The sequence below is a fragment of the Grampus griseus genome (genome assembly GCF_964374135.1).
Source record: "Grampus griseus genome assembly, chromosome: 10".
Classification (NCBI taxonomy): domain Eukaryota; kingdom Metazoa; phylum Chordata; class Mammalia; order Artiodactyla; family Delphinidae; genus Grampus; species Grampus griseus.
In genome coordinates, this window is record NC_139004.1 from 8,171,561 (window position 1) to 8,195,804 (window position 24,244).

Consider the following 24,244-nt stretch of genomic DNA (forward strand, 5'->3'; position numbering starts at 1 on the left):
TGGTTCTCCTTTTTAGACGACTACAGACGTGTTAACTAATCTTGTTGTCTAAATTTGGCAAAATGCATAAAAGTTAGGCCCTCAGAAAAGTTGAACGTGACATCATGCTTTGGATGCTCACTTGTTGTGAACGGAGAGTTAACGTTTCAGAAAACAGATGGTGACACTCTCCAAGAGCCTTCTGGGGGAAAATGACCATGTAAAATCTGACATATGTCGTAACAGACTAATGAGCTGGACACGGGATTTGACTCGTGTGTGATGGTGAAGGGGTGATAAGATCAGAACCACTTTTCAGCTTATTTAAAGGTCAACTCAAATTAAATGCTTCGTTTCTCACTTCTGCCTGTGCATTCACTCGTTATCTGTGTGCTGATGGTTTACTGTGAGCTTGGCCTATAGCAGTAAAGAGACAGCCATGGCCTCTGCCTGCCTTAATGGAATTCATAATTTAGCCCCAAACTGATCTTCAGAAGGATGCAAAGCAAATCTAATTCCACCAGTTAGAATAAAAGCGACATGTCCAAAGAATAATCAGAGAAACACACGTAATTCCCTGTGAAGGTCAGGCACAAAGTGGATCAAGTCAGGTGGCAGGTTTTGATCTTTGAAGGAGAGAAATTAAGCTCTTTTAGACCTTTGTAGACCTTATGCTTTTGATGTTTGGGTCTAAATCGTCCCCTCCAAACCACAGTCCCATATTAACTACAATTTTGCCTTTAAAAAATCGAGGACACTTCTTAAAAATATAATTCAGCTTTTCAAATTATTGGACTATGAGTAATTCATTTAATTTAGAAATGCCTGTGAGTTCTTGGCAATCACAGGCATATTTAGAAGTCTTTGCAAAGAGAGAAAAATCTAACCTACAAATTGTTTTCACATGTAATGAAACAGTTATGACATCGAAATGTGACAGTTAATGAGGTTGACGTTGTGTTGTTTCCTGCACGTTTGTCTAAACGTTTATTAATTTCTATTTTGAAGTTTTTGTGTTTCATATTTCGGAGCCAAGACTTTTTATTCAGTGCTCCAACGTTCTCGTAGACCTCCGGCATTCTGCCCACAATGCCTAATGGATAAAACGGCCCTGCACACAAAACCCAGAGTGAAAAAGACCAATGAAATTAAGTCAAGGTGTCAGTGTATAAACTTTGAGAGTTCTTTCCACCCTGTACAAAACTTCTGGAGAACCAAAGAGGGAGCCACACACTCAAAGAGAACAGAATATATGTTAGCGATAGAGCAGTTGCATATTCAGTGCAGAGTATGAAACACAAACAGGGCTGATCAGTTCAAAATAAACTCTGAGAAAGGAAAGAAAATCAAAGCAAGGGGCACTAATTTTTTTTAAGCCCCTGCTTTGTGCAACTCTGTGCCAGGTCCTTTCCATACAGTGTTTCACTGAGTTCTCACAGCAACCCTAGGAGATAGTTATGATTATTCCCATTTGACAGATGAGGAAACTGAAGTCTAAAGAAGTTCAGTAACTTGCCAAGGGATTAACAGCTACCAAAGAAACAGAACCAGGAGTCGCCCTCACCCCAGAGCCCAGGCTCTTTTCACAATCCTCATGCTGTCTCCTTGTTTCAGGAAAGGGTGGAGATGATATGATTTTCTTTCTCTCTCTAACCACTGATTTAATAAGTGATGAATCTCATTTTACGTGGCTAGAATGCAAGAAGGTGGGTGGGGGTTGGAGTTTCCCAGACAGCAAAGTTGGAGCGATACAAGGCAGAATTCACTGTCTTTTTTTTCCCTATGTGATTCATTAGTAGAAAAAACTGTGGTGGATAAAACTTCTGAAGCCTGCAGTCTGTAGCAACATCAAGGGAATCTTTAACTGTGGAAAGTCCCGAATCACAGATTGGAACATATCCAACCCCCTTCATGGCCCTGTAACAATGCTTCTCAAAGTGCAGTCCTGGACCACCTCCCCCAGAACTATCCCAGGAGCTTACTAAAATGCAGATTCCCCGGCCCTGGGGCTAGACACTGGGGGAGGCCTGGGAATCTGCATCTCACCTCACCTTCTCTAGCTCTCTGGGTGATTCTTACGTTCCCTAAGATTTTAGAACCACACTTTAGTGATTCAGAACAAGATTCTACTGCCTCCTCTTTCTCTCCTTTAATAACTTTTAAGGACTATGACGTAAGCCACCAGGAATGTCCAGTTCTGGGTTCACCATCATTTTACAGATGGGAAATTAAAAGAGAGAAACGGGTATGGGGCTGTTCAGTAAGTCAGCAAAACTACTACAATGAGAACTCAAAGCAAACCCTGCCGGATCCCCCGTACTGAGATGAACTCTTGGAGCCGTGGCTTAAGTCATTAGTATGATTCTCACCGGTGCATTGAGAAGGTCTTGAGTCAAAAACGTCACCGAGGGAGATGTTGATGGAAGTTTTTAAAGCAGCTGTTTTTACTCAGAAGGTTAAAATCACCTGTTAGCAGCCAAGCCATCTCCACTACAAAGGAAGGAAGGAGGGAAGGAGGGAAGAAAGAAAGGGGGAGAGGGAAAGAAAGCAAAAACAGGGGGTGGGAGAGAGAGAGAAAAGAAGGAAAGAAGGAAGAGAGGGAGAGGAAAGGAAAGGGCACACCCACGCCCATGGGGCGTGAGCCAATGGTCCAGTGGACAGGATGGAGGCGGCAGCCTGAGGACCAGTGGCACTAAGGTGACTCAGGGCGAGGTCAGGTGTCCTAGAGAACACGGTGTTTGTCAGGGAAGAGCCAGGACCGTCCCCTCCTGCCTCACCACGTTACCACCTCAGACCCCGACTGCTCGAAGCGCAGCACTCGGGGCACTGCCTACCCCTGAGCTCTGGTCAAGCCTCCCCCAGGTCTGTGGCGTCCCCTGGGAGGGCTGGCAGAGTGCCTTTCCGGAAGCTGGCTTCCCGCTACAGGAACCACCTACCTCTTGCTAAACATAAAGGCTTCCACTGATTTTAGAATTAAAAACAAAAACAAAAACACTGAGTTCAAGTGCCCGATGGTAACCCCGGCACTCCAACCTCCGTCGAAGGGAAGGTGTGTCAAACTCTCTCCCCTCTAAATGGATCAAGGGTCCAGGAACAAACCTGAAGTACAGTTACAGCAAATGACATGGCTGGAAGTCCGAAGTTTTAGACTTTTCAGACTTGGAACTAAAAAGGTAGAGTCTAAAGAGAAAAGCATGTCACCTTCCTGCCAAAATAAACTGTGATGAAAGCTCAGACCCACCACCTTTCGGCCAAGCATTTCCCATGCCGGCCTCCCCCGTCTGCCTCACACCAGCTCCGATGCGGGAGGGCTATTTTTAAGATGCACACAAGCAGGGCTGCGAATGAGAGAAGTTATTTATTTATAGTCACACCTTTCAACTGTTCTTTTTCCCTCTGGAGACAGAGGCCTGGTTTGACTCTCCCTTTGAATCTAAAATCCCTGGGGTGAGAAGGACTTTGAAAGGTCACGGGCGCAGTCTATGACCCCCAGACAGGGATCACTGTCCCAGGCAATACAAGTCGGAAAACTGTTAACTTCTTGAGGAATTCCTCCTAATGTTTATACACTCAGCTTATGTAACACCTGTGCTCTTGAGCAGTGTTTTGTAAAACACATGTTTTGTATAAAAGGTGATTTGAAAATACATTCGTGGCTTCGTTATTTAAGGAATCCAACAGTAAGTCACCCCCTCCTTTATTTTTTCCAACAGAGGATTCCATTATCACGCAAATAGATATTCCATAATCTACTTGGGACTGTAAATTCAAATGCTGTATTAGGTTTTCGCAAGGCAGGGCACATGTATACGTCATGTTCTAAGCATCAACAGCTCTTTCTGGCGTCCAACTGCATCTTTCCTCTTGTGATTCAGGGATCTTTTCTTATTCTGTTAAATTAGTCCCTTCTTAATACCAAACCTCACTGGACCCATTGTAGGCCCTTGGAATTTGCCAGCAAACTGAAGAGAAAAGCCTTCCCCTGCAATGCTCCCAGGAGCATCGCCTTTGTGTTGGCTACTACCCTCCACAAGTTCACTGGTATTATTTCCTTCACAGCACAATTCCCCACCTGACATTCAGTGTCTGCTTACGTCTCCTTACTACAGCGTAAGTATCATGGAGGCCAGATTCACTCTTGAATTCATCACTGTATCACAAGCATTGAAAATATACTAGATGTTTGAAATTAAATCGATTTTCTACTTATCCCAAATTGTTAGGGCAGTGCAAAATGTGGTGCCTTGTACCACTCAAGGGAGAAAGAGAAAAGACTGGAAACTGAGTGCAGAGTCCAGGTCTAAAAGCAGGTCTATCAGAAGTTTGGAGAGAAACACTTGATGATGCAGTATGACCTGGCACGGCTCGGGAACTCATAATGGTGAGCGATCAACAGTACCTGGCACGGGGTGGGCGTTCAAGAAGGTTTTGCTGACCAATGAATGGAAAAATAATACTCAAGCTAAGGTATTCAGATATTCTTACTTCTTGGAAGATATACTTACTACTTTGATGTACTTCTTGGAAGCTTCAAGTTCTTATTTTAGGAGCGCAAACACACACACACACACACTTTGAGTACAGTGGAAAAAATTAAGAACAAAAATCCAGTCTGTTGTTCACTCACCTTTTTACTTAAGTGGGGACCATTAGCCCCTGCAATGCCTCTCTGCACTGATGGTGGGACTTGATACACATCTTGTTCCTGGGTACCATGGCCAGTGGGTACTTGGTAAATTCCCTGATTTTGGTAGGAAGGTGGCACTTGGTAGATGGTGTCTCGAGGGGTGCCCTGGAGGTTTGGCATTTGATAGAGCCTCTGTTGGCCAAAGGGCTGGTGCATCAGTCCAGAAGTAGGCGGGTCCTGACTGGAGGAGGTCTCCTGCACGGGGCCAATCAGAAGCTTCACCCGGTTGCCCGGGACAATGCCTTGCCGACCGTGTAAGGAGCAGAGCCACCATCCTTCCAGTCCTCCCGTGTTCTGCTCTATGACAGTCAGGATGTCTCCCTTGCGAAAGGCCAGCTCCTCAGCACACTCTGGGACGTTGTCGTACAAGGCCCTTGCCATAAGATTCTAGGAAGGAAAGAACAGAGGGAATCCACATTAGAATAGTAGCTCAGTCCCTTTAACACTTAAAGCCCGTGCTCTTATGGAGAGGCACACTTCCTTGAGAGAAGAGAAGAATCTGAACAATAGCCTGTAAGGAGAAAAACAGATGGTGCAGACAGAAGACAGATCCATACATACTGTGTCTGCCACCAATGACATCAGACCGCCTCCTTGGAAAAGCTCAGAACGCCACAGAGTGCTTTCTTCCAGCAGTACATGCTGTGCCCAGGGAGTTATGAGTAGCATGGCTAAGGGTTAGAGAACGGTTCATTCTACAAAACATTTCTCTTCCTTTCTTAAACCCAGTCGAAGGAATAAAATATTCCAAGATATTCAGATGTACTACAACAGACATCTCTTATTTTGTTAATATATTGGAGGTAAAACAAGTCAAAGAAAATCCCCAACAACAAGCAGCACAAATGGCATTGATACTCAGTGTTAAAATGGAAACAGAGGTACACTGATCTCTGACTTGGCAGGGCGTAAAAATTCTTATTCCCAGTTGATCAAGAGGTCCTTGGATACGTGGAGAATCTACAAGCAAGCGATCTTTCCATGCGAAGCAAGCATGGAGTGTCGTGTGATGGTAAGTCTACATCTCCAGATTTGATCGCGGGGAGCTACAAAGAAGTCACCCCGCGTAGGTAGATAGATACCATCGCTTCCTCTTTGGTCTTTTATTCCTACCTTTCCTGAGGGCCCCTCCTCACCCTGCCACTTTATTTCCTACTTCTTGAATCTCACCATTCACATCGGAAAGGCTCTGCTTTCCCCTTTCATGGGCCCCAAACACTTTCTTTCTTTGTGTGAAGGCCTGTCTGGCACTCTCAGTACTAAGTAGACAGCCAAAGTAGGCATTCAGCGGGGAGCGGGCAGGCAGTACATGCTGACATTCCTGGAAGCCTTTCAAAGGCTCCAAAGATTTCACTTCTTGGCATCAGTCACATTTCGCAGCACGATGGCAGCCATCACCCCATGCCTGCTCCTTCCCAGCACACAGAGGAGTCGGGGAATGTTGTAAATTCATAGCAAGCCGTCAGAAAACTCCAAGCGATCTCTCTAGTGCTTCGCTAGGAAGTTGGGACGCACTAGGTGTCACTGTGATGATGATCACCTGTGGGGAAAAGACCGCTGACTGGCCGGAGTGTGTTGTGACTACACATTCGTGGCACTGGGGGCTGTTGTTGTGTGGACTTCTGCCCCCTGTTTTCTTCTCTAAAAATGTGGATTCGATCTTTCAGCTTCATGCTTTTCATTCCTTTACCACTGACATCCGTTAATCATCTCCCCCTGTAATCCGCCCCGTAACCGCGGGTCTTGCACTGTGGGCTGGTTCTCTGCTGTGGAGGCGCTGTGCCGTGGGAGGGTCTGCCCCCAGTCAGCAGCTGAGGGGCTCCTACTTTTACTGTTAACCACAGTCCCCTTAGGCAGTGAGGAAAAGAGACGAAGCCCTAGAGCTCAGTGCCCAGGAAGCCTGGTGATGCTCTTTAAGAATAAGGTTGAAGTCCTTGTTCTTGACAGTTTTCTGATCCAGGAAGTCTATGATGTGGACAGGTGAGCAGTAAGGGAAGCTAAAGGGATACTGAGGCTTTTGGGTTCCAGGTGAACGTTTTACTTAGTATCTATATTCTAGGAAGCTCGGTGTTCCTTCTAACAATTAAAAGTCCACATACTGAAAGATAAAACCATACAGCACCGTATCCTGGTTTGAGGAACCATTTAAGGATGTGTCCTAATCCTAAAATCTCTTGTTTCTCTTCTTCCATCGTTTGGGTGTCCCGTTATTGAAAGGAAAGTCATCGAGTTGAAGAAGACAAGATGCTGGTCCTTTGTACCTAAATGATCAGAAGGAAATTACTCCACCCAAGTTGTACTGTGATGATAGAGCAGGAGGTGAGCTGACGGCTCTGGTCTCCACCCCTTTCTCTGGGGCCCATTCAACAACTGGGAATGGCTGGCAAGGAGGCCCTGTGGTGAAGTCAGAAGTGATAGGGGTGGGACCAGTCCTATGGGAGCCGAGGGTGGAGGCTATCAAGAAGGGAAAGAAAAGAAACAGAAAACAGTAGAAGGTGAAGGACCGCAGACCTCATCAGCGTACATGAACTCCAGGCATTCGGAGTTGGGCCACGTCCACGGAGCTCCATCAAGCAATGAAGTGGAGCCCCAGACCACGCCCGACTCGAGGCAGACAGAAATCCCTGTACGAAGGGATTCTGGATGGTCTTCGTCTCCTGTTCCAGTGACCTTCCCACCACCAGCTAAGCAGCAACCTGTTTCCAGACAGGCCTCCAGAGCTGCTTCTCCAGGAAAACCTGGAGAGCCTCTTGCGGATGCACAAGATGATCACAAGGTGATTTCTGACTGGCTGTCCTCCCCCCACCACCACTCCCAGAGACTGGGATTCAGAGAGCTTGGCAGCCGCGAGTGGAAGCACCCGGTGCCAGCTTGACACCTCACATGCTGGGAGTTATTCTCAGCCTCGGGTGAATGGGAGTAAGTTATTTAATATCTGTGCCAGCTACAGGGAGCCAGTGTCTACAGCCAGCCACTGTCCCACACAGGAGGTTACGGCTCCTGAGACCTTCAGAGAACACCTGGACCTGACCTCCCTGTTTTACAGATGAGGAAACAGATCTGGGGTGGGGGGCGGTTTATCATCTGCCCAAGGCCACACCGCTGGAGTCAGAGATGGGAAGAGGACTGTGGTCTCTTGGCTCAGTTCTCTTTCCAGAGCTCTAAGCCACCTTAGCCCTACTACACAATGTCCTCCTAACTGGGCTCCGTCCCATTTTACGGTAAAGCTCTGAAGGTGACAATTCCTTTTGTCATGTCTACGGAATAAATCGGTTCCTGGGGTTTGGGGTCCTGGCTGTGTGACCTGGGCAGGTTACTCTTCCCCTTGGCACCTTAACTTCCTCATCTGTACAATGAGAATGAGGGTAACATACCTATGCCATGGGTTTGCAGTGAGCATTCAGTGAGTTAATTCCAGTCAAGTGCTTTAACGTCGTGGGAGACTTGGGAAGATATGACTATTTATTTAATGTGCTGACGGAGCTTTGATCTTCAGCTTCCTAGCGGATCACCTCCACAGTTCTCCGTCAAAGGCTGGTTCTGTTCTAATGTTGTTATTATATATATTTTTATACACATCTGATATTTCTCTTGCTCACAATTACGCTTCAGGAGAACTGTATCTTGAAGCAGTACTTCTCTGAATTAATAATGAGTTCTGCTCACTGTAACCTCTTGTTGAGTATTTGCCTCTAAACAACAATAATGAAACTATTGGTTGCATTCAAGAGACAAAATAATAATATATTACTAATATAATTAATAATATTATTATATATTATATTAATATAATTAATCAATTATATTAATATAACACTATTCGAATTATATAATTAATTATATTAATTATAATGATATATCATTCTACTAATATTACCACAATATTATTAATATTATATCATTATAACATTATTGATATTATATTATTATTATCATTACTGGACAAATTATGGATACATCTCATTAGATTCCAGAAGAGTACAATCCATCAGAAAGTACGGAATAACACGGGGTAAAGAGCTTGGCTTTTGAAAATACTTGGTGCGTTGAGGCAAGAGTTTAGTAAGGAGATAACAGCAAAGTTAACTTCAGCCAGGACACAAACCCTCTCATTTAAAAGTGCAGGCAGATCAAGAGTTAATTTCTCTGGCTAGGACAAGGTGGAGGGACCCTTTCCTGCAGGGCAGAGATGTGATTCCTTAAGGCCACAAAGTCAGAAGGTGATTATCTGAATATCTTACAGAAACCCAGGAGAGGCAGTCTGTCTATTCAAGACCTACTCCTTCTCCCACCCTCCCTGGGATATTTATCTCCAGGGCAGGAAAGGTCAACACAGAAACACATCAAGGAAAGATAAGAGAGCTCTGTAATCCTATATCCAGCTGGTTGGTTAGGCTCCAGAGGCTGGCAGTTAGAAATGCAGCTAGAGCTTGGCAAAGCACCCAAACAGTTGGGTCATAGAACTTGAAAGCCAGAGGCACTTCAAACAATTACAGTTCAACTCGTTCACTTTACAAATGAGAAAAATGAGGCCCAAGAAGTTAATGATTTGCCAAGTCAGCTGGCTAGAAGGTCACAGAGCTAAGAACACGGGCCTCTTGTCTCCAGCTCCAGAATTAGGCATGAGGCATGTGCTACAAAAGCTGTGGTTCTAATTAGGATGGGAAATCCGCATTTAGAGTCACAGACTCCATTTGAGGGATCCTAATTGTAGCAGCCTCTAGCATTGACCCCACCCCGATCTCTGAGAAGAAACTGTCCTTGGTTCCCATGATTCCATGTCCCGGTCCTCCCTCTTCCCTTGTTCTCATGACCACTGTTCTTTCTCCTCCTTCACAGACTAATCTCTTTTCCTGTCCCTTTAGTGATCATGTTCCAAAGGGATCTCTCGTCTCTATGAGTTTGCTCTCTACAGGACGTCTCATCCATGCCGATGGCATCTAAACACACAGGTAACACTCAGATCCACAGCTCCAGCCTCGATATTTCCTCTGCTCTCCAGTCCCATATTTCCAGTTGTCTAATGAGTATCTTCACCTCTCACTCAACAAGTGCAAAACCCCTTTCTCCTGATCTCTCTCAGTTAACAGCAGGCATAAGGCCGCCCAAGATCAGAGCCTCAGAGGTTTGCTGAGTCACTTCACAATCTGAACCTCAGTCAGCTGGGACCTGGCTTTTCTTCCTCACTGCCACTCCTCGCTGAGGTCCTCAGCAACTTTTGTTTTTTTGGGGGGGAGCGGGGGGAAGGAATGACAATTGCTACCCAACTGGTTTTCCTGCGTTCAACCTCTTCCCACCTCCAAACTCATCTTCCACATCACCGGAAGAGTTCTCTTCCCAAAATCTATCTCATTGTTTTCCTTTCTAGTTCTCTGTGACAGTATTTCTTATAGTACGACTTGTACTGTCCCTTTCAAGACTGGGAACTCCTTAAGTTCAGGGAAGCTGTTCTTTCTTTGGCATTTTCAGAACCAGTGTGTGAAAGAAAATACACACTCACTAAGTGTTTGCTAAATTGAAATGGATTCTGGACTCTGATTTCCTGGTTCTCTACAGAGAGGGTGAAATGGTTTTCTAGAGATGTCAGCAAGATATTCGGTTGAAATTTTCCAATGGACATGGGAAGATGAACTAACAGAACCAGAAAGATAAATGGCACGTCCAAGTCACCTAAGCCTCACGGCCAGAGAACGTGGGAGACGGCGAGCAGGAAAGAGCCCGTCCCTCCCTGTTAAAACAGGATGATGACGTAGATGGGGAGGCTGCAGCTAGTGCCACAACCACTGAGCAAACAGGAAGGCCAGGAGGAGCCGGCCATCCCCGTCTGATTAAATACAATGGTCTCCGTAAGAGGCCTTTTCTCCCTGCAGTGTGGCAACCTGCATCTGGCGGTAGATGACCGAGCACCATTCATGCTTTGCCAGAATGTTTGGGTTCTGCGGTTCCTGGTTCCCAGGCTATGCCCAAGGACTGGGCAGAAAATGCCGTGCAGTATTACAGCAAGTAAAGAGAGCTCCAGGTCACATGATCATTTCCACACCACCCTGCTCTTCCCTGCCCTTTTCTTTGTTCCCCCACTACTATCAAAATGTCAAGAAAGCTTATTACTCCTATTGCCAGGGAAACTATCTGCTATTCCAAATACAGAGAGGCGTGTGACGTAATTTCCATGACCATTCATGCTGCTGTTTGAAGAAAAATGAGACACAATGCCTGGTGTGTCCCCCCTTCCCCCCCGGACTGATAGCATCATCAATGGCCCAGCTTCCTCTTATTATTTTACTTCATTCTATATTTATCATGCAGGAGCTCCTGCCAAGCCTCAGGGCTGCCACATTCTCAACAATGTGGCTTTCCTGTACCCAACCCCCCAAACTTTAGCCCTGGACTCTGGCAGGGACACACACGCGCGCACACACAGTAAAGAAGGAAATGGCCATTGTCAAGAAAATCGGTCCCAAAGGAAGTGGCTGAGGGATGAGCATCAGAAAGGTCAGTCTCAGGACACACTGGAGAAGAGAAAGAAAGGATCCTGTGTTTTTATGTTTGTCTGCCGACGAAAACCAGCTTAGGTCTTTTCCATTATAGTTTATTACAAGATTTCGAATATAGTGTCTTGTAATAAACTATAATGGAAAAGAATCGAAAAAAAGAATATAGATATATGCACATATATATACGTATGACCGAATCACTCTGCTGTACATCTGAAACTAACACAATATTGCAAATCAACTCTACTTCAATTAAAAAAAAAACAACTCAGTCCGAGGGCCATCCAGCCCCTTTGGCTTCCTCCTACCCTCATCTTTAGGATACAGGGGGATGCGGGATTTCCCCAGAGAAGGACACAGCCATAGTCAGAAAACATGGATATCTACAAGTGTCTGGATTTTGATTCTTGGAATATTGGTTTACACTGGATATCTGGAATGTTGAATTTTTTTAAGAGTTGAATCCTCTGGAGACTGTTAAGTAGTAGACACTAGGCTTTTAGGTTTAGGAGTTAGAAGATATGATGCTCATACTTCCTGACCCCTGGAGAGGTGTGTCCAACACATGCCACCAAAGAGCCCTTTAGCACCTGGACCGCATTTCAGCCGATGATTTTCATTTTCTAGAAAGTGCTTCTAAACCCCTATGGTAGTTATAAAGCTTACATGAGTATCTTGGACTCTCTCTAAATATTCATGTCACTTACTTTGCCCCAAGTCCTCACATCCTCTAAGATGGTTAGCCATAGCATCCTCTTCATGTGCGTGTACATGTGTATGTGTGACTTCACGGCCAACTTCTATTACTTCTTGGCCGTTTGCGGAGGATGGATTTGATTGTTAACAGTATGTGAGAAAAATAAATTAGCTTTTCCTCCCAACTCTGATGATCATAAATAATACCTATGTCTTGAAGAACTCAATTCTCCACTCTTCTGTGGTCTTTGGGGTTTTCTTGAGTAACTCCTGAGGGTCTGAAAGACGGTGGGAGAACACCTAGGTTTCTGTGGGTACTTAGAACCAGAAGTCACCCATGGCTTGACCAGACCGACTAGGCTAGAATATTAGACTACGAAGGGATCCCAGAGATCACTCTTGCCCAGTCTTCTTGTTCTGCCGCCCAGAGGGTCTCTTATTATATCAGCAGCAGAGCCAGAACTAGCATCTGGTTCCCTTCTTAATCTAGGAATGTTTTCCACTGGACTAGGGTATGCTTCCTGAGAACCTTCTCCATCTTAGAATTTAGTAACGCTGCTATTAAGCCTCAGAATTTATACGCATTTGTCCCAGGTTGCCTGGTTTTGATAGATTTAAGCATAGTGTATTGGCAAAGGATCAAAAACACGGGGCAGGCACAAACGCTTTTCAGGGTCTGTCCCTAGATAAATCTGACAGGCGCCATATAATGATGAAGGTCTGACACCCACTCACCCAAAAGATAGGTTTATTAATGGTAAAACAACCATCTGGATTTCAGCCAACATTACAGTATTAGCATCAAATCACTTCTATTTGCCTGTCTAGACAAATCCCTCTAACATCCAGGTACTTGGGGAAGTGAAACGAGAATTAAGTTATAAAGGAGTAGGAGACTCTAGCCCACAAATATTACAGTATATTCCAAAAACTGTATCATTTCTCAATAGTCAAAACACACAAGTTCTAACATCTAATAAAGTATCTGAAAGAAGGGAAAGATCTTCCTATTTTTACATTCCCATATATCTTATCTTCCTACATCAAGGTATGCAACCCCCAAGGTATGAAGTTATATCTAAACCCACGAGTGCCAATATGTACACATACTAGCAACCCTCATCTGCCTCCCAGCCAGAACCCAAGTGATGTAACTTGGACATCACCCCTCACTGGAACTCTTTTAGATGACCCCTGAACTAGGTTTGGTGCCTGACTGCTATTATCCTACTTAACTTGTGAGGTCCTCAAAGAGTTTTAAAAAATGGATTTGCACACTTGGCCGAGAGGGTGTGTACAATCGTATACTGTCAGCACTGCAGTTGCAGAGTTGCCTCAAGAAAGAATTTTTAATATTTATGTATTTATTTGGTTGTGCCGGGTCTTAGTTGCTACAGGCAGGCCCCTTAGTTGCAGCATGCGAACTCTTAGTTGTGGCATGCATGTGGGATCTAGTTCTCTGACCAGGGATCGAACCCGGGCCCCCTGCATTGGGAGCGTGGAGTCCTATCCACTGCACCACCAGGGAAGTCCCAAGAAAGCATTTTTAGAAGCTGCAGCTTCTCAGCTAGAAGAGAGAGGAAAGATGGCAGAAGCAAATGGAGGACAAGAAAACCTCAGAATGAAACTAATGAAATTGTTTAGTGGCTGGGGATATAGACAAGCTCCTACACGTACATATGCCACAGCAGTTTATGAGAATAAAACAGTTTTCTTCGAGGCCCATTATTAATGGAACATGCATTTGGAACTGGGCCCTGAAGAAAGCTATTTTATTTATTTATATATTTTATATATAATAGGTGGACTATTAGAAAAATGAAGCCAAAGGAAGACTTCAGAGGATTCAGGTTGCCTTTGCGATGGTCTGATGGTTTACACGTGACCTAATGAGACCCTATGCTTCTTGGTATTTTGTGGTATTCACTTGAACAAATTCGCACTAAGCACAGAAGAGGAAGCTTCCTTTTGGTTAGGAACCGTTAACATTAAGCCCAACCTCGGTCATGATAAGATTATGGCCAGCGGCTTTATGATTGCATTTTTGGGCTTCTATTACATAAAACCAGTAAGGTAATTATTTTTAAGCAGAAGGAAATAGGGGAGATTATGCCAGTGATTTTTCACTAGGGGGGGGATTTTGTCCCCCCAGGTGATATTTGGCAAGGTTCAGAGACATTTTTGGTTGTCACACTGTGTGTGTGTGTGTCACTGGCATCTAGTGGGTAGAGAGGCCAGGGACGCTGCTAAACATCCTGCAATGCGAGGGACAGTCCCCACTACCAAGAATCAGCCAGTCCTAAATGTCAATAGTGCTGGGGTGGAGAAACCCCGGATAGAGGGATGGACATGACACTGTTAAATTAACAGAGTCTAATCTTGGTCCTCATCTTGTAAGACTAATGACAATGAAAGCACTGCCTTTTATGCCTGTTTCCCCATTTGCAAAATGGGGATAATGAACATGTTCTTAATAATATCACGAGGAGTCATGAAACTATACATGCAAAACACTCTGATATCTTCAGAAGAAAGGGTCTCTGTAAAATCAAAGCACAGTTATGATTACTGCACTAGTATGAGCTCATGAAGTTCTGTCTTAAGAACTGTACTCCTCCCCCCCCAAAAAAAATTCCTCCGGGGAAAGAAAACAAACCAGAAATGATCTCATGATGATGACACCTGCCACACCAAAAAACAGACACAGTTCAGAGAAACTAAATTCTTTCCCTCCAGCAATGAAGTAGGCTGCATCTGTAATTAAGATCTTAATAAGGGAGGTAGGAGGCTGGATACAGACGCTGCAGGCTGTGAGGCACAGAGCTATCCTGCCAGGTTTCAACAAGAGCAACTGAAACACAATCCCCCTCGCTGCCTAGTGCTCTCAGGTGTTCTCTGCACAGTCCATATTTCAAAACGGGCTTTCCTTCATCGCTAAAGATTCCTACTCCTGCAAGGAGAAAGAAAAGGACCACCTCGTTATTTACCAGCAAATGTCACGTGGTAAATATTATTTACAGGTAAATATAAAAAATTTGCCGGAATCCACTTTAAAAAAGCCTCTTAGATAATTTCCTGATAAGAAGCTGAAAACAAGTTAGATAAAAGGCTGGCATAAGGCGAAAGGGATAATGCTTTCGATGGCTGATTGATCTCTGAAGCAGCTAGAACGACCATGTGTTCCTAAACTTTCCAAGACGGTCCCCGTTTCAAATATCCTTCCCATTGTCAGACCATCTGTCCCACTTTGGGGTCTGTGAAACGTGGATACATACCTACAGAAATGATATATATTTTAAACTAAAAATAAAAGACAGGCATCCAAGTATATATCTTGCTAATGGATCTGCCTTCGCTGAATTTAGGATTTGGGAGGAAAGAAGATAAGTACTGATAAGAATCTTAGGTTTAGTCAATGGACTGTTCTCTCATTGACAAGCTGATCTTTATAAGGGAACGAGATCTATTCCAAGGGCATCCTGGCCTCTGCGAGACTGTCAAGCAGTCCAGCTTCACAGTGAATGCCACTGGGCTAACTGTGTTCCTATCACCCCCTTCCTTTACCCTCCCCACCATTTAAGGGGATGCTCATCGAACTTAGCTCTGAGTGGAAAAGATTGGAGAATCAGAGAATAACATGCAAGCTCTAACCCAGAGGAGCACTCAAGGGAAAAAAGACGTCAAAATTTTGCTCTACCAATGCTGTTGTGATGGTTCTGCAGCACTGCTGGTCCACTCAAGCCATTTCCTGCTAACTCTAAGTCATACCACGGATGATTAATAACAACAAACAAAAAACAGTAACAACGAACTCATGGACAGATCACTGACATGTCCTGTTAGAAGCCTGGAGGGTCTAGAAGTCCACTTTCCTGACTTCCCAGTGGCTGGCATTGCTTGTTATGGTTATTGGGGGCTGGGGGACGGAATCCCAGCTCAGTCTTTCAGCAGAGCACAGAGCCTGGGGACAGAGAAGCCTGAGTCCTGAGTCAGCCCCATCTTCTGTGGGAGTGAGGTGCTAAATTAAGGGCAATAAACTGACTACCACAAATCAATGAGATTAAGCCTAATTCATACAAGAGACAGCATAACTAAAATAAAGTAGGAAAAATATTAATGACATCATACTGTCTAAATAAATATTGCTTTAATTAAATAGAAAGATCTGGTTCAAATCCTAACCATTTATGCCTTTTGGTGGTTGCAACTTTCTACTGAGTTTCACAAATAACACCCTCCCACACACACACCCCTCCGCCCCCCCCCCCCCCCCCGCCCTGCCCACACACACAAAGAGCAAAGAAAGGAATTAAATTCAAAATGAGCTATCAAGCGTTTTGGTGCAGTGCTTGCACTTCTACGTATTCATGGTTGATCAGTCTTTATTTCTGGTAATCATAAACATCAACGTTCCACATAAGGAACATTTTTGGTAACATAACTATTACCTTGACATATTAGAACTATCAGGAGGAATTCTCATTTGCAACATACACACCAAGATCTGCAAAGAAATAAGATGCCTCCATGTGAGTGAACCCAGCCTTTGAATAAGGCTCATGAACCACCTACCTGAATACCATTTAGCACAATTAATTGCTAAATTAATTGGGGAAGAGGTTGAGGGTAAGGGACTAGCTTTTTTTTTTTTTTAAAGAATAAACCTGTATTTAGTAATCCATGGTGAGGCCCAAGTATATGTATTTGAAAACACTGCACTGGCAATTTCATTATCTCCATGATCAGCTGTCCCACCCTCCATCTCAACCATGAAAACTCACGGTCACACACCATCACTACTTCTATTTTCTGGAGTGCCTGTTCCATCTTCCTCAAAGCATATGCCTCAATTCACCTAGATCACATGGTCCACCTTCTGAATCACTCTTTCCAGTGGAGGGTGGAAAAGGTCACCAATAAGGCCTTTATCTTAAAATGAAGATTCCTCAGGAAGACAGTCTTTTGCAGCTAAGCTGTAATGTTCCCCAGGCCTGCGGCGTCCTCATTAACTAGTAAGAATTCCCGCAGGGGGGTGACTGGAATGTTCAAAGTAAATAAGACGGACGGGGGTGTTGCTGACAAAGTATAAACAGGGTTTTTTTTTTTTTGGTCCCTTTCCCGTGCCCATACTCTGCAGTCATCCATTGCCTAGGTAACTGGTAGCTATTCTCTTCATTTTAAGTTGGAAATAGAGGATTTCTTCCCAGTGGCACCATTGTGTTTATCTTGGCAAGGAGCCTTGGTAATTAAGTCTATATGTTACTGCAGAGTAATTCCATGGTCCCAGGGGCTGGGATTTCAAACCAATTTGTTTAAGTTTCTTTCTAACCCTAAAATGATCTAAAAATAGATCACCAACGCCTCTTCCTTTACATCTCCATCACTCTAACTGACGGCAGTAGGCTAGAGATATGGTTTCCCTGAGCCCCACTCACCTCCTGTGCACTTCCCCCTTGAATTTTTACAGTCATGACTTTCTCTTTCCCTCGGTACCAGTTTTGTTGTGGATAAACAATTGTAGCAAAGGTTTCCTCTTACATTTTTATACATATAATGCTTCTGCACCTATATGTCTGAGTATATATATTGTATGTATCTTATAATGCATCATATAATACCTGCCATTTTAAAATGCTTATTATGTACTAGAAACAGATGATTTTCATATATTACATCCTTACAACTATCTGATGAGACAGGTACTATTACTCCCATTTTATAAATGAGGAAATGGAGACCTGAAGTAGCTTGCCTAAAATTATACTGTTAGGAAGTAACAAAAGTGGGATTGGAAATAAAATCCACTTTGCCATACAGCGAGACTCTTTTAACGGCTATTTGTGTAAGTATTATATGTAATTCAACATTCAATTCAATGTTTGTTGAGTACCTACTGTGAGCAAGGTCCTACAATTTCAGGAATATCAAATCTTATTAATAACAACGAAGATACCAAGTCATTAAAATATTAGCAAGTGGGGACAGAGGTGTACTGGTAAATCCCTATGTCTGGCATCTGCATTTCTGCAAGACATCTCCAGGCCCATGGAATATTCAATAATACTCGATTATCTTAACCTAGTGACTGGGGTTTTGACATAATCCTGTCACCAAGTCTTGAGTCCACACTATCCTTTCAACATCTATTGGGCACCTACTTATATAAGGAGAGCTGGGGCCGACTAGCATTGTCTGCTTCCATTATGCAGGAGCCATGGTAAATACCTTACCATGGAAAATGTCTTGCTTAGGCTTTAGAACAATCCTATGAGGCAGTTATTATCCCTACTTTACAGATAAGAAAACTGAGGCCCAGAGAGCTTAACTTGCCCAAGGTTACAGAGCATCACGTCACAGGAAACAAACCTCATACTCTATCTTGTCTCTACTGCAAGAACACAGAAGAGACCAAGTCCCTCTACTGCAAGACCAAGTCCTCTACTGCACAGGAAACAAACCTCATACTCTATCTTGTCTCTACTGCAAGAACACAGTAGAGGGACCAAGTCCCTCTACTGCAAGAACACAGAAGAGACCAAGTCCCTACCTCTGCCTCCCACCCCCAAGGCCACAACAGATCCTGGATCATACTTTTTATTCAAGGGACTTGTCTGTCAATCTGCCACTACATACAAATAAAGGGTGAGTCTCTCGTATTCAGTGGGGCTTACCTAAAACTGGAAAGCCCCAGTGGGCAACCTATGTGAGTTCCAGGTATCATTTAGATAGTGATTTGATTGAAAGAGGTTAATGAGTAAGGTAGTGCTAACAGAGTAGGGCAGCGGTGAGAAACAGAAAGCCTATTGTAGGGATTATAGGACAGTCAGGGAGACAAAGGTTTAGTCTTCTGATTCTCTTATAGAGTGGATGGATGAGGGGGTTTGACTCACGGCAAGTGACACACGAACCAAGTCACGTAGGCACAAAGAGACAGGGGCAAATGAATGGGAGCAACAAGGGACCAAGATTTCCCATAGCAGAGTCCAAAGAGAGGAGGGAGGTAGGGGGGACAGAGTGTGCTTTAAGTGTGCCACGTCTGTGTAGGTGGGGAGGCAAGCCCTACAGAAGTCGGTATTAGAGAAGCATAGAGAATGCTTGAATGAAAAAAATGAGAGATGGGCTTTCCTGGTGGCGCAGTGGTTGAGAATCTGCCTGCCGATGCAGGGGACACGGGTTCGTGCCCCGGTCCGGGAAGATCCCACATGCCGCGGAGCGGCTGGACCCGTGAGCCATGGTCGCTGAGCCTGCGCGTCCGGAGCCTGTGCTCCGCAATGGGAGAGGCCGCAACAGTGAGAGGCCCGCGTACCGCAAAAAAAAAAAAAAAAAAAAAAGAGACGATGAGGTCATAAGGGCACAAAAGGGGATGGAATTGGCAAAGAGACTTGAAAAGTGGAGAGGAAGTTTCTTTAGAAGTGGGGGGGGGGGGTGCGCAGAGTGGAAGCCACTGATGAATTCTCAGAAGAGGACTGATGTATATTCCAGCAAGAAAAGGATGCTGAAGGAATCTTCGTTACTGTGCAACCTGCTAGATCGGTGTTCTCAGAACACCTTCAGTTCTACAAAGGCTCTGATTTCTGTATACGTAAATCGTTTAGCTCTGAAAATGGGTTTGCTCAGTTAAGAAATAAATATGTAACCAAATAATTTTTTCAAAGCATCTTTTGGTGCTTTTAAATGCATAGATCTCACGTAAGTTTTAAAAAGGAGGCAGGGGGCAGGAGTCCCTCATTTGGAGGGTGTGCAACACATCATTTAGAAGAGAATAAAAAATTTAAAACCAAAATGTTGAAGCCAGGAAAGAATCAGAAATTATATGGATTATAAATGACCATGCTGACTCAATCAAAGACACTTGATCAAATGTTCTCAAGCCACCTTGAGAAAATAAAAATATTTTCAAAGTCCCCTAGAAAGCTTTTCATTGTACACACTTTCTGGTTTCCCTAACCTACTTTACCATGTTCATCCACGACGCAGGAATCTGAATTTCAGAATGTAGTTTTCTTACTCGTGTTCTAAGCTCTACCTGTTCTAACGTTCAGTCGGAAGGTTCATGAATGAGTTTGCTGAATGGCAGACTAGAGAAGTAATTTAGCATTTTAATGTAGGCACACAGGGTACAGAAATTTGGCCACAGAAGCTGCTCAGCTATTAGAGATCAAACAGGCCGGGCCCGTGGGGCACTGACCAGGCCTGGGCCTGCACAACGTGGGTGGGGCCTCGGGCCTCTGCTCAAACACAGCTGTGCACCCACCCTCCAATTACCCTCCTGGCAGACAGCAGCGATAACCCACCCCCAGACCCTCAGGAGGGAAGCTTTCCCTGAGCAAGCCACGGCCACTGAGGCACAGCCCTCAACCCCAGTATCCAGAACGTGCTGTGTATGTTCCAAGGAGCTTGGGGAAAATTCTTGATAAATGAAGTCCCCCGCAATTTACTGTCAGCGAGCCTCAGACGGAATCCTTTAAAAAGAAATGGAACTTTACGTGCATATGAGAGTGACTGCACCCTTCCTGTGAACAAATAAAAATACATACAATGCAATTGAAATAGACTAGATATAGGCTAACCAGAAAAAATTCACCAGAGCAATAGCTTGCATTCCACAGTGCTCAAGACTACCATAAATATAAGCTGGCTGAGCTGGAGCTGTGTGTAAGTTCAGAATGAGGGGAGGCTTGGTTGTTCTCTAGTTATGATCCCTGAAGTAGCCAAACCAGATAATCTGGTTAAAAAAAAAAGCCTTAGGGACTTCCCTGATGGCTCAGTGGTTAAGAATCTGCCTGCCAACGCAGGGGACACGGGTTCGAGCCCTGGTCTGGGAAGATCCCACATGTCCATGGAGCAACTAAGCCCGTGTGCCACAAGTACTGAAGCCTGTGTGCCTAGAGCCCATGCTCCGCAACGAGAAGCCACCGCAATGAGAAGCCCGCGCACCGCAACGAAGAGTAGCCCCCGCTCACCGCAACTAGAGAAAGCCCGAGCACAGCAACAATGACCCAACACAGCCAAAAATAATAAATAAATAAATGTATATAAAAAATATCTTCAGAGTGGCCGGATTATAAATCTCTCAGTGAGTATTTTTAAGTCTGACTGTGCTAAATTTATAGTGTTTAGAGCAATATCGTGTCTAAAAGGTAATTCCTGACTCCAGGATTTTACAATCTAATAATTATCTGGTTTTACTACCTAAGTGGCTCAAATTAAACAACACTACCAAACATGCATTTCACTTTGCTTTGTAGAGTTACTGTCTTAAAAAAAAAAAAAAAAAAGAATCTATTCTGCAGGAATACTTTTTCTTGAGCTCTTATGATTTATTCAATAAGCACGAAAGGTCTTTTATATAATCGTTACCTTGATGTGCAGGAATACTCTAGATGACATAGAGTCTTAAACTTCCTGGGAGAAGAAAACAGCAGTCACACAGCACATTTTAGGGAGGTCACAGAGAGTTCTTTCTTTAATAGTGGTTTAAAGTCACAAGTTCTGGAGCCAGATCATCTTGGTTCAAATCCCAGCTCCTCCACTTTTTAGCTGTGTGGCTTTGGATAAATTACTTAGCCTCTCTTTGCCACGATTTCCACATTTGAAAATGAGTATGAAGTATTAACACCACCTCATGGAGTTAATTGGAGATTTAAATATGGAATTCTGTATTGGCCTGGTGAGTCCTAAGAACTGTTATTTATCACTCGTCTACCTTTGTGCCACCTCCTCTACTTAAAATTACAAAATCCTCTCCTGAAACAAAGTCCATTATTAACTTGAGAGAAAATAGGCTTTATGAGAAAGGGAAAGTAGATTGCTTCAGCTATTGGTTCCTTTTATAGTCACCACAAGGTGTCAATCTGTCATTTGGTTAGTTGGGGAAGTCAGTAGTTTTGCTGGTGAAGACGTGCGCAAGCTAATAAAAATCATACATTGACAACACTTGGCAGGGTGCTCGACACTGGTAAGACCCGGCAGAGAGGCAGGTTTTCCCGATGAACGGCAATCACAGTTCACAGCGTCAGCTGCTGTGATGTTTTCTTTCCACAAAAGTAAAACTAAACATGATGAGGTCGCTGAATAAAAGTGACTTTAGACTTTTCTGTCACTCTCCGGGTTGCGGCACTCAACGTTAAAAACAGCCATTTATACTTTCCAGTAATAAATGTAGGAACGTATTTTCTCTTTTTTCCCCCTTCAAGCTGGTTTTTATGAAACTAAAGGCATTCACAATAGGCAGAAGAGGGGCAAAGATTCACTGAAGGCTAAGTAATATCTGGAGATAGGACATTATGATATCCTATCACTGTTCTCAATAAGGGAACTGTGGAAATACGCGTGAGCCATTTCAAGAAAAAGAGCTTTCCTGCCAGGTAGAAGGATTTGTTTCTCGTTGCATCCTGAAGTCAAAAATATTAAGAATCTTCAGGATTATCCATTCCCCTGATCTCTCCTATTGAGGTAGAAAATGGAAAGCTGATAGCACAGTGCTAACTGATACCTCTGCTTTCAGAGAGTTCTAACCTTTCCAAGGAGAGCTATAACTCATGCATCACAATAGAGACTTTCAACAGTTAGATTTAGAGCTACTGAACAAGATTTATAGCTTTTGAATAACAGGTTTATCACTGAGGTTAGCCAGCGGCTATTAGCCAGAACTCAGTATTTACAACCTCACATTAAAAAAGGATGAGCCAGAACCTAGGTAATTCAGAAAGAAAGCCAAGTAGCTCTCAGCGAGCACAATCTTGAAGGTCAGACAGGTAACTCAAATTGCCAATCCCAAAGCATAACCACCTGGCCTAAACGCCTTTCAATAACAGCATGTTTGTTTAAACGCACTGGGACTGTATCTATTCTAAAACACATGTAGTCATCCTCCAAGCAAAATTCATATCCAATCCCTTGCAATCTGCTCTGAATAGGGGGTCTCTGGAAGCTGCTTGCCTGGTTAGATGGGGGCAACTTAGACAAAAGGGGATATTCTAAATAAGTTATAATCCTTTTGCCGAGAATAAACACACAAAGGTGAGAAATGCTTGGGAAAATATGCTGCTGAGTGTTCTGACACTACTATGAGTTTCAGGGACAATAAGCTCGCTGGAGCCTTCAGACCCTCAGTCCATTCAAACGCCAATGAAAGTGTTTTCAAGAAATGGCAAGTACTCATTGGTTCTGAATCCAATGTCATTTATGGATGTCAAAATTCTCCATCATCAGCTGTATAAGGGTACCTGGGGCTTTGAACTTCTTCCACTAAAAGTACGTATGGCAAACTGCTTCCCGAAGCAAACGCTTTAAAGCAAAGGCTGAAAACTGCTTTAAGAGCCAGGCTGAGAGGCTCAGCAGTTCTGATTCCTTTCTTACTACGTCTCCCGGGACAGTGGCGGCCAGGCCCGGGCGCGGAGTGCTGAGCTAAGGGGCGCTCCGCGTGGAGTTAGACACCCTCTGATCTACAGTGGCCACTGCAGCTCCGCCAGACTTTCAGGGGAGGTGGACCGGGTGTGCTGTGAGCTCCCGGCGTGGGTCTTAGAGGCTGGAGCTCTGCCTTCCTGCTTGTATGCCAACCCCAGTGACTGAGACCCATCTCAAAACAGAACACAATCGGGCACAGTAGGGGTCCCTGCAGAGGAGCTGTCCTGCAGAGGACAGACGGAGACGGACACACACACACACACACACACGGAAACCTTCTGTAAAAGGCACTCTCTTACCTTATACTTCATCTCGGCAGCGGTGAATTGAGGCGTTTTCCTACACTAGTTAGACTGCATTAAGCACTGGCGTGTCCGCCCCTCCATCGAGCGCTGGGCTAAATGAAAGTGAGAACGGCCCAGCTGCAGCCAGTTGTCAGCGCAGCGCGGAGCTCCGGCACCGCTACGCCCGCCAAGCCTCTGAGCTCACTGTTTTGATTGAGGCAGGCCGAGCACGGAGCTAATTTGCATACAGCCCCGCCATTGGCTAGTGGGCCAAGGTAATGCGGACGCTCCGCCCACCCTTAACTCCTGAAAACTGACAAAGAACTTGTAATGTGATCATTTCTTTTTACATTGTCAGAAAGGGTGGAAAATAAAGTCAGGAACCTTCCCGAACCTTACTCCACCCCCACCCCCAAAACCCCTGGAAAAGGAGATAAATTCTTTTTAAGCTTAACCCAAATTTTAAAGAAATGGAATTCAGAAAGCGGGCTGACAGTCGCGCTTCCTGTGACCTAGCAACTCCTTCATAAACCCATTTTATTTCAAAGCCGTTCACCTCACAATCTCTACATGAAACAAACTCGGGGAACAAAAGGTTTTCTGTCTCCGGGCCCCTTTTTACTAACTACCCCTGCTGATATCTCTCTCTCTCTCTCCTCCCTCCCCTCCCCTTTCTTGCGGCTGTTTGCTTTTTT

General features: G+C 44.3%; 1 protein-coding gene across 1 annotated transcript in view; it reads right to left on the reverse strand.

Annotated features, from left to right (window-relative positions):
- The window catches only part of NEDD9 (neural precursor cell expressed, developmentally down-regulated 9), a 44,835-nt gene extending 21,146 nt beyond the window's left edge, over positions 1 to 23,689 (reverse strand). The window contains exons 1-2 of the mRNA XM_082663626.1: positions 23,565 to 23,689; positions 4,607 to 5,053 (exon numbers count right to left, since the gene is read on the reverse strand). Of these exons, the coding sequence (XP_082519752.1) occupies positions 4,607 to 5,053; positions 23,565 to 23,576 (459 nt within the window). The 5' untranslated portion in view covers positions 23,577 to 23,689. The remainder of the gene's footprint in view (positions 1 to 4,606; positions 5,054 to 23,564) is intronic.
- Positions 23,690 to 24,244: the final 555 nt, after the last annotated feature.